The sequence below is a fragment of the Ictalurus punctatus genome, chromosome 26, assembly GCF_001660625.3.
Source record: "Ictalurus punctatus breed USDA103 chromosome 26, Coco_2.0, whole genome shotgun sequence".
In the NCBI taxonomy this organism is placed as follows: domain Eukaryota; kingdom Metazoa; phylum Chordata; class Actinopteri; order Siluriformes; family Ictaluridae; genus Ictalurus; species Ictalurus punctatus.
This window is the reverse complement of record NC_030441.2, coordinates 850703-862648: the sequence shown is the minus strand read 5'-3', so window position 1 is coordinate 862648 and position 11946 is coordinate 850703. Positions and strand designations below refer to the sequence as shown.

At 38.6% G+C, this 11946-nt stretch overlaps 1 protein-coding gene across 1 annotated transcript; it reads right to left on the bottom strand.

The window, feature by feature from the left end:
• Positions 1-4365: 4365 nt before the first annotated feature.
• LOC128629233 (endonuclease domain-containing 1 protein) lies at positions 4366-6815 on the bottom strand. Its single transcript, XM_053676352.1, has 2 exons — positions 6011-6815; positions 4366-5496 (listed from the first exon to the last, which is right to left on the bottom strand). Exons 1-2 carry the CDS (start codon positions 6305-6307, stop codon positions 4651-4653), a joined length of 1143 nt encoding a protein of 380 aa, XP_053532327.1. The 5' UTR covers positions 6308-6815; the 3' UTR covers positions 4366-4650.
• Positions 6816-11946: the final 5131 nt, after the last annotated feature.

The window sequence follows — 11946 nt, the reverse complement described above, 5'->3', positions numbered from 1 at the left end:
CGCACACGGCCGGCGCGAGGCTCGACACGGAATCCGAATGAACTAGCGCAATTTAAAGTATAGAATAAATTAGAATTAATCAAGTATAGAAGACCAAAAGTATCAAAATATGAATAACTAAGTAATGAATACAACATCGAGGTTTTTACAATTGGAGTCAGATGTAATTTAAGAGAGAGTCGAGAAGAACTGGAATGACAAATTTAAATATATTCACATCGCTTCAAAAAGACAGGAACACGTGGGAATCCTTCTACCACGTCACTGGATACCGTCGTTGGACCAGTGAGTGGACCCTTACAACCTTGATGTTTGTTTTCCTTCTGACTGTATTTCTGAGATAAAATCATGGATGAATAATACCTTTCTGTGCCTGAACAGCGGGAAAACTGAGGTTATGCTTATAGGCTCCCGTCATCAAATTCTCAAAGCGTCTCCACTGTCTCAGTTTGTTGGTGGCTCTGTTCTAGAGACCCAAAGTAAGATGAGGAACCTCGGAGTAATTTTCGATACCAGTCTTACATTTGATTCTTTTGTTCAGAGCACCGTTAAAACATCCTTCTTTCACCTCAGAAATATAGCCAGACTGCGCCCCATGCTAAACTTCTCTGTAGCTGAAAAGCTGATTAACTCATTTGTTGTCACTCGGCTAGATTACTGTAACGCTGTTTTAGCCAGAGTTTCTAAATCAACAAGCTGCAATGTGTACAAAACTCTGCTGCCAGGATCCTGACTGGGACCAGGACATGTGAACATATTACTCCTGTTCTGGAGTCCTTGCACTGGCTCCCGGTCAGGTTCCGTGTCCATTTTAAGATAATGATGTTGACATACAAGGCACTACATGGCTTCGCTCCTCATTACTTATCTGCTTTATTATCACGACGAGCACGATCCCTTTTTACTCGGACTACATGTTAGACAATCGTGAAGTGTGTTGTAAAACACCAACCTGGCCAGAATGATTTATTGAACCTTACGTAATCTCTTTAGATTGTGAAATAGAACGTTGTGTATGCTTACATTATTTTTTGAAGCAATTATAAAATATCTATATAATAATAATACAATAATAAAACAATAATAAAATAACTGGCGTGAGTTCTAAAATAAATAGTTATGATACAGTAGCCTACGTTACACTTCCCTGAGATTCAATAAACCACACTGAGGAGCTTCATGATGGACGCAGACGTAGCAGAGGAACAACAATTTTTATTCTCCTCAGTCATTGTAGTTACACATTTTCCTCAAGAGCGCTGGTGTCCGTGCTACACAGCCGAAAGACAAACTACAACTGTGTACCTCTTCTCCAGAGTGACTTACACAATCTCTTTATTTTCTTCATCACATCTGATTTTCTGCCTGAATGTCACACAGATCTGATTCTTTTCCCAACTGCTGGATCATTTCAAATCAGACCTTAGCCAGTGTCGTATGTGGTCCTAGATCAGACACGCATCAGATCCACTCTTAAAACATCTTGGTGTCAGTGAGTTACAGGATTGATGCAGTTATTTCAGGTACGGGAAATGCAACCAATTATTTAGTATTATTTACTTTATTTACTTACCTTAAATCTGATCTGTTCCTATACTTTTGCTCACCTAAAATTGGGGGTGGTCTGATACAGAAGGGTCTGTGTTTTATGGTGTTTAACACTGTTTAAAGTTGTCTGGGGGAACTTCTAGCTTCACTTCTGCAAGTGGCATTATTGCAAAACTGCAAAACTTAAAAATGATGATCTGGTCATGATCCACCTGTAGAAGTCACTAGTAAGTCATTATAATGCGTTGGAGCATGCCGTGTAATAAACCCAATGTTTAGGGAGTTGCATGCTCCTCCGGGTGATGTAAACCCTGGATGTTCTCCTGATAGAAGCTTGAGATCGCTGCTCTGGAATCTTCTTCTTCATTATGGTGAGAATTCTTCTGTGGTCAGCTGTGGAGGTCTTCCTCACCCTACTGGTCCTTTAATGATTACAAAGCTCATCAGTTCTCTCGTTCTTCTTAATAATGTTCCAAACAGTCGATTTCGGTCAATCTGAGGTCTCTGATGGTTTTTTTTCTTATTTCTCAGTCTTATAAAGGTTTCCTTGACTTCCACACCTGAGTAATCAGAAACACCGCGAAGCCCAACGTCCCAGACTTCACGGTGCCACGAAGAGGGGGCTTATGTATAAAAAAGTGCTGTAATTTATAAATGGTTTTGACTTAAATGTATAAAATATCCGTTATTAAGATCTGAGAATGTATCCTGTGACCACACGTGAATTGTTAGAGTGCAAATTTCAAACTGTGGAGTACAGAGACAAAAATATTTTAATAATCCCAAACACTACAGCGCGCGCTGTGTAATAGAAACTGTACGCAGTGTACCTGAGGCTACTGAGGCATTATTGAAGGCAAAGGGTTATCACACTAATATATATACACAGTGGCAAGAAAAAGTATGTGTTCCTTTTGGAATTTCATGGTTTTCTGAATAAATTTGTCATGAAATGTGATCTGATCTTCATCTAAGTCAAGAGTATTAACAAATATAATGTGCCTAAAATAATAACACAAAATAAATTCTGATCTTTCATGTCTTTATTGAGAACAACCAAAAAAAAACCCTCATAGTGCTTTTGGAAAAAGTATGTGAACCCTTGAGTTCACAGACAGACAGATGTGCACATACAGGCATACACACTCAGAGAGACACACATGCACAAGTGGAGACAGACAGATACACACTCAGCCAGACAGACAGGCTTGTGTGTAGACAGACCGACAGACCCACAAGCACGCAGACAGACAGATGCATATCGAAAGACGGGCAAAGTCATAGTTAGAGGCATGCACACACACACACACACACACACACACACACACACACACACACACACACACACGTGTTAGACTTTTATTTGTGCACATAACATTGAAATGATCTACAGAGTGTGTTATTTCTGCTTCATCTGACCGAGCTTCTTCCACAGGCTTTTGACAGCTTCATTTATTTTACTAACCACCAGATGGCGCTGTTTTCGACACTGTCCAAGATAACACATAACAAGTCGATACACAGATTTTCGTTGAATAAATTTCTACTTTTTACTCAAGAATTAAAGCCAGACGTTAAAATTAAAAAGACACTTTAACATTATAAACCGTTCTATAACGCACTGAAATGTGATTTTAGGTGTAAAATGTTTTAAAACCTCTTGATCGATGTGTTCAAATCGATTAATAGGGCTGTTTTAGTAAGGTCCTCTTTGTTGCTGTTACAGCGCCGCGTCACTGAGTGTAAACACACACTGCTGCCGCCTAGCGGCAAGGAGCCATGATATCACATGAACTTGAATAACTAACACTTTTTAATGCAAAATTGTTGTTGTTGTTGTTGTTGTTGTTGTTTTTCCTTTTTAAAAAAAAAGGGGGAAAAAAGAGTATTTTTAGAATTTCAGAATGCAGCATATCTCCATATGTTTATAAAATATTTTTGTACCACTCCAACAAACAACATTTCAGTTACACATTGCACACGGACGATCTATTCACTGTTTAAGATGAGTGATATTTATAAACTGACAATAATATATATATATGTTAATGAATAAAAGGAGCTGGATATGCTTATACGTACATTATGAAAGTGATAAACGTGTTATAGTTGATTTGTTTTATTTCCTACTTGTACAAATAACAAAATAATGTGATAGATATATAAATAAATAAAAGAATGGTTTAATCTATGGAATAAAGACAAAAGTCTGCACACATTTCAAGTTTAGATTTTTATATTATTTATTTTAATTAATGAAGAGGGGAGAAGAGAAAAATGACCGGCAGTGTGGGATATTACTTCCATCATGTGCTGACAAGAAGTTTTACAGACCAGGCACAAGATTTAAAACACACACTTGCAGTAAAGCAAAATGTGTTAGTTTTTATTAATCACAGTAAAAAACAATCTACTTAAAGTCTAAAATAAAATAAATAAAAATAATTCTCTCTGAAGATTACATTTATCAAATAAATATTTAAGAGGGGTTTTTTGGGGGGCATTTTTCCTTTTAATAATCTTGAGCTTTTTTTTTTTAACTCATGGTGGGGATTTCCCAGAATTTGTTTTGTTGTCTCTTATTAAAATGCACAATTCCTCATGATTTATTTCCAGTTCAGAAACTTTTTGTATGTAACCAGTCAGTTACGTCCTCCCGAAATCTAAGGTTTTTAAAAACAAAACAAAAAAATGACTCAAAAATGAATGTCCAGATGTTTGTAGATCTTTTTATTATTATTTTATACATTTAATAAGTGTTAATGTCCCATAGCTATGCTCCAGATGTTATACGGCAGTAAGTAAGAGGAGACACGGTTTAATTGGATGCTCTTTATTGATGTCGAATTCTGCAGAAAATCAAACTGCAATTCAGTGATTAATAATAAATGATCTGATCCCAATTTAGTGACAGAAATAAACTGATTAAAAGTACAACAACATGTCAATCAACACATGAGTGATTTCTGATTAGTTTTCATTTTTTTAAGTGTATGTGTGTAGAAGTTGTTCCACTGAATGGGAAACATACAGGACAGACGCTGAAACCATTCAACACTCGGACTTTCCACTAGTTCAACATCGTTCCTGCTTTAAATTTCTTTACAATTTTCTACATTTATTTGGTTTACAGTCTTTGGTTCCTTTTTTACGCTTTGATGCCTTTACAACTAATTGTTTTTCCATTGGTTCAGTTTCTGTATAACATTCTCCAGCAAACAAAGTGAAGCGGAAATCAGGGATGTTATTGACATGTATCTTATACAGCTGTGTTAACTCTGTCTCCATGTTCTTCACACTCCTGGGATACACTACAAACTCATCCTTTTCTTTTACAGAGTCATCCTTTTCTTTTTCAGACTCATCCTTTTCTTTTACAGACTCATCCTTTTCTTTTACAGACTCATACTTTTCTTTTACAGACTCATCCTTTTCTTTTACAGACTCATCCTTTTCTTTTTCAGACTCATCCTTTTCTTTTACAGACTCATCCTTTTCTTTTACAGAGTCATCCTTTTTTCCATAAAATGCACCTGAGCGTCTGGGTATATTATTGCTATCAAGGCAGCAGAATGCCATCCAGAAGTGACTGGGAATTCGCACTCTACCTTCATTTTTCAATGTATCAGGACCCGGCACAACCCCAGTTACTACAAATGCACGCAGGCCTACATTAAGGCAAGATTTGGTCAGTGTGTCATTCATGCTTTTTTCTGTCCTCATCCACGTATTGCGGTTGAACATTGCCGCCTGTGGAGCAGCGTTGGTCAGCGTGAAGGTGGCATCAGCACAGTTCTGTGAGGTGGCATGGAAAACTGGAGCCAGGTGTCCTTTATCATAGCCAGAATATTTATAATCTCCGTTCACAGCCTGATTAACTATATTTACACCTTGTTTTCTCACAGCAGACTCAGTAGCCATGTTTGGCCCCAAGGTTCCACTTTCCAGCTACATAAGGGGTACACATACATACACACACACACACACACACACACACACACACACACACACACACACATTACAGTGCAAAAGTCTTAGATACTCTATTTTTTCATAATACAAATTTTGTCTTAGATGTGTATTTGATGATTTCTGCATTACTGGATCAGTAAAAAAGACATTTAAATAATAATAATTATTATTATTATTATTATTATTATTATTATTATTATTATTATTATTATAATGTTTATTGTTGTGGATTGTATTATAATATATATATTTTTATAAACAAAATATTATTGTATTTATTTTACAATTACTCAAATTTAATTAAAATAATAGTTCTTCATTATTATTATGAGTGGGTGTTAAAATGATTTAATTATTTAATTAAAATATATTATTATTATTATTATTATTATTATTATTATTATTATTATTATTATTAATGATCATAAAATAAGTTGCAGAAGTTATAAATTAAATAGTTATAAGATACAGTAACCTAAGTTGCGCTTACCTGAGGTTCAATATACCAGTTTCCCATCCTTCTTTTACACTTCATTAGTCCGGTAAACCTGTATGCTGAGTAAACTGGGATCCTGTTCTCCGTGTCATAGAGTGTCGCGAATTCAGCTTTATTATTTAGAGTTTGACAGATCTTTCTAAAGCGATCCCCAGTAAAACCCGTGGGAGGAGAAACGACATGATACGGATTAGCGAAGAACTGTGGACAGCTCTCAGTAAAATCATCCACGACTTCAGCCAAACAGAGCGAGAGTGGAAGCAGAAGGAGAACCACATTGAGGAGCTTCATGATGGACGCAGACGTAGCAGAGGAACACAATGTTCACTGAACGACGAGTGCAGAAGAGTCTCAGAGTCAGAGACTTTATACAGACAACACGAGGCAGGCGTGATCAGCAGAGCTACGTTACTGTGTCCGTCCTCCTACAAACAGGAAGCTACAGATAAGGAAAGAACACACACGATATAAAGAACACACGACGCCACATGAAACGATTACACACAGCTCCAAACATGTCTGGAACTCCAGGAGAACCTACTGCGCGCCTCATGCAGTGATTAGAAACAGCGTCAGTGTATACAGCTCTGTTACTGGATGTTGGGGTTCAGGAGGATTACTCAGAAGATCCACGGCTGCAAATAAAATGTACAAAAACAGTTCCCAGAAGATGTGTAGAAGTTATTAGAAGTAGCTTGTGGAACTTTTAGCTTCACTTCTGTAATTGGCATCATTGCAGGACTGCACAACTTTCCAGTTCCTTTATGTTGAGCAAGCAGCAAGACTCCGTGATGCAAAGGCAAAAGCGTTTATCCGCTTTCTGTTAATATTCCGTCTTAACAAGACCTGCTTATAGAACCTTTACACACACAGTGTACTGTGTATATTCAACTTAATATTAAGTACAGTAAATAATATATACATGTACATCCAGTACTGACAACTTATACACGTTTCTGTTCCCTTCATGCGCCACGTGTCGTGACAAGACAGCCGACACCCTTCGACGTACCTCCATGTGCCGTGTTCTGGAAAAATTACGCGTTGGCATCATCTTATTTTCATCTCCGGTGGTATCCTGCAAACCCAGTAAAAACACAGACCTGGCTCTCTGGGATTCAGGAAAGCCTTTCCTGGAGGTCCGGAACCAATCCTGTAGCCCAGGTACTGTACCTTGGTTAGCTACACGTCCCTTGGACTGACCAGAGGTGCGCCACCTAGTGGTCTGGGGCCTCATTTACAAAACTTCGCATGGATTCTAGAGCGAAAGTGCGCGTGCACCATTAATTTCTTTAAATATCAGATTTATAAATCTTTGTGCACTGTTTCCACTTTAAAATCACAATCTTCTTGAAAATCGTTTCTTCGTCCCGCAGACGTTTTGTCGCGTCCCGATACACACCTCGGGTTCACGTTTCTGTCGAGTTTTCTTTCAGAAAAAAGCAAACAGCGCGCCTCCTGAACGCAACATTGCTGAGAACTTCCAAAATCAGAGGGAGCTGAAATATGAAGAAATCACTTTGTGGTTCGGGATGATTCCTCAAAAGAGTTCCTAGAAGTGAAACGAAGATGTGATCAGAAGTTCATTTGGACGTCATTTGGAATGTCATCATTGCAAAACTTGCTGAACTTGTGGTTTTAGTTCCTTTATACTAACCAAGCTCATGACCCGATCTATCATTTCTTCTTCTACATGCTTTATTTTTTCTCCTCATTCCTGTTTCTTTATGCATTCACAGTTAGACGCCCTTCAGGAGAATTCATGCTCAGATCCAGGCGCTCCTTTATTAACAGATTCGGGTTTAGCACGTTAGAAACGTGTCAACAGTTAATTGACGTCCTGCATCGTTGTGCTAATCTCTGAACTGTATTCTCCATTCCCCTAATTTCTCCATCTGGGGATTAATAAAGTATTATCTTAACTTATCTTTTTTCATTCCTAATGATCGCTAAACAAAAATGGCCACCAGGGCAATGTTTGTGGTGGTGCTTGGACCCCGCGGATCGCAGCTTTATTTGATAACGTGTTCCTTTATTTTGTCTGAAAATTCATAAGACATAACAACAACAACAACAACAACAAAGAATGCACCAACAGCAACTTTATTTCATGTGTGATGTGATTCTGGCACTGTTGTGCTTCCCACTAACGTCTGTAACACACTTATTTTGATTTCAGTCCTTTGCAGGTGACGTCTAGACGATCTGCAAAACTCCCTTTGTGTCTGTGTAAACAATAAGCGGTGAAATGTTAACATCCACCATCGCAAGGCAATGTCAGACATCTCTCTGTGTCTCACAGTACAGTGGGATCTTCTGCCACACGGGTCTTGAAGAGCGTGATCTCGTCCAGATGGCAGAGCGGCATTTCCCTGATCACGTTCCCTAAGTCCTCGTGGAGAAGGGGGTACACCACCACACTCAGGGCTGGACGGGATGCAGACAAACTAGAGGAAGAAAGCAACAGCTGTGTTCAACTCAAATAATTTCAGCGTTGAGCTACTCACAGAAATGAGATTTTCATTTCACCAGACATCACCGAGTTACCAAATTAGATTCTTCAAGTGCAATTAATAACGCCGGGCTGAGACGTTGGAGAGGACTGCGTGCTCCTGTTTTACTTGGAAATGGCAGATATATCTCGAGAATCGAAACCATGATCAGCGAGATGCGACTGGTACGGAAGCCTGGACAGGACAAGTATCGATAGTATACAATCAGGGGGAAAAACCCATTAATGCCAAACACTGTTTCATCCTTTTCTGGCTACGAGATTCAGAATCAGCAACGCTGAAACCTTCACTTCAGTGTATACACGCTTCGGTGCACTGGCCTTTCATTAATGAACAAACTTTTGAACTAAATGAGCTTTTCAGAGGAAATCTAGTCGATACGGGTTATTCGTTAGTCATTCTTATCTCTTTTTTTTTCTTTCCCCCAAGGGTGTGCAAACTTTTGCACTCAAACGTAGTCGTCTCTGAAAACTTACTAAGTAGTAACTTTTTTTGTATTATATTTGCTTACAAAACAGTGCTCATATTGAGCGGACAGAGCGAACCTCGAAAGCCATGGTGAGCGAGATGTGAACGGTACGGAGGCCTGGACACGGCAGAAAACGATCTAAAGTGAAGTATCTATAGCATCTGCATCGCTGTGGAAAAGTAGAAAGGACACAAAAGTGTGTTCAGTGGTTAGGACAGCGCTTACAGTCGCTAAAACAGCCGCTGAAAACATCACGACTCGGTGTTGTCTGGCCGCGAGATTCAGAATCAGGAAAGCTGAAATCTGATTGGCTCTCTGCACTACACTGTACACAGCTTTTAAAAGGAAAACATTTTTTATTTTTTATCCCTTACACCCCAAATCGCACAATGTAATCTGTTCAATGTAATTAACTGTTCCAAACACACCTAAAATCTATGGGTGACGGGGCTTTTCTGTCTATGCTCCTTCACTTTGGAACTCTCTTCCTCCTGAACTCAGGGAAGCCCAGACTCTTGGCATTTTTAAAGCTCTTCTCAAGACTTTTTTAAACTTGCATTCGACTGCTGATGTCTTTTTATGATTGTTCTTTAGTTACTTTTATTATTAATGTTGTTGTTATTCTAATTAACTTTTATATGTTTTATTTTTCTGTGGATTGTGATTTTATGTACAGCGCTTTGAGAAGCTGCTTTTAAAGGCGCTTTATAAAATAAAGTTTCATAATATTATTATTATTATTATTATTATTATTATTATTATTATTATTATTATTATTATTATTCTAACTCTTCTAATACAGTATGTCAGATATCCTGAAAGGTGTGTGACTATAATCTGGGTAGAATCTTACATTTGTGTATAAATCATGCACTTTTTACACGGTCACTTCCTGACTAATAACGTTATAATGTAAAGGTTCTGGTGAAACACCTTCTGGTTATGCTGAAATTCCTTTTAATATGATGCATGGACAATTAATATGCATTCCACACAATTTCATACATACAGTGTGTGTGTGACATAACATGTGCATAATGTCCTACAGGCCGCTCATACACAGACCGATACAGACTCTTTTTGTGTGAGACAGATTTGTTGCTGCATAAGACACAACCACAACCCACACAGAGTTGCTAAATTGCTAACTTGTAGGCTAAGCACAAAAAAACACCCCAGGCAGTTTTCAGATGATGGTGTGGGTTACCATGAGACATTTCTACACAAGCTGCTGAGCTCACTGCACTGACACAAGCTTGTCTTCACGCACAAAATCAGACTGTTAACTAACTCATTTCTGGCATTATTATTATCATTTCGTAATGAACATAATTATTAGGCTTTGTTATATACATCGTTAGATACTGTACAAAAAATGAAATGCTCTGTGACCTTTTATGACGGATGGAACAGAGTATCTGTGTCATGAAATCAGTAAGAGAACTCTGAACTACAGTTCCCAACAGCCACTGCTTCAGTGTCTCATGAGCACCTGCACCTGATTCACGTTCCTGGTAATTAGCAGTCATATATATAGCCACTGTTTGCACTGCTTCCTCGTCTTACGTATTGTCTATCCGTGCTTTTGTCCACGTGGCGATGTTTAGTTTCGCCGCAGTATTTTGCCTCGTGTTATTGTGTCTTTGTTTTTTGTCTGTTTGTTTATTAAATGTTTGAAATCTGCGATTGCTTCCGTCTCTACCTTTGAATCGTGACAATCTGGGGACTATTTCAAAATATGAGATGACTTCATTTGTTTAAACTTTTTCATTGGTTGTGTTGTGTTGTTTATCGTGGGTCTTTATGAAAATGCAGAAGTGAACAGACATCATGTCACGCTGCAGTATGGGATGGAGATGCATATATATATATATATATATATATATTTGGGGAGGCTAGTGATCACAAAGGCGAGGTAATACACACACACACACTTTAATGCATATCTGTTTTTTTTTTAAAACAATTTAAAGAAAACAACATTTTTAGAATTTCAGAAAAAACAATAATATGTAAATATCCTCATTCTGGCTCTGTTAGGGAATGAGACTAGAAGCAGAAGCAATCGCAGATCAAAGTCTTTATTCGCAAATTGAAGTCAATAAACAAGAAGCGTGGTCTAGACTGGAAGAGATAATCGATGTTAAACATGAAACTGGATGCGAGGCATGGAACAGAAACAGGACACGAAAACACGACCGCTAAGCATACTTAAACATCTTCACCTATACATTCACTTATTCAGTTAATACTGCGCAAAGTGCACAGCAACACGAGAGCTTTAAATAACAAACATAATTACGCTTGAACATAGACAGCTAGGACATCAACCAATGCCTGAACAGGAAGAGAACAGAACCAAAACAATGGCACTTGTCCAGTGGAAATAGTTCTCATTCCATGATCTCGTGCACGTGCGTGCTCTGCAGCCGTCCATGTGTGACAAGTTGAGATGTGTTAAGTTAAACAGTCCAATGTTTAAAAATAAAAAAAGTGTTTATTTTTTGTTCCATTTGTATGTGTTAAGACATTGATGATTCAAGTGAGTATAACGCTGATCAATCATCTATTAGGATGGTATTAATCCTGCGCTCTGGGATCGATTGCTTTAGTCTCCGCCCAAATACCTGGAGGAAAAGCGGTAATTTTCCACTCTAGTAAAGCTCTCGTCGAAGTAACACCGACAGTCATGCTTGTGACTTACTTCTACTCTATATAGATAGGGGGACAACACATGCACGTCGATGCCACAGCGCCATCTGCCGGCGAGATCATTACAGCACCCCCCTCCGACAACGGTCCTGGACCCCTGTGTAATCTGTCTTTTAACGCATCAGGAAATAGGGCGGCCTCTGCCGGGCCGCAGACAGGCGGAGCACCACCCCCAGCAGGGCAGGGGCACTGGGCAACGTCCACCGCAGGGCTGGAACGCTGGGCGACATCCACCG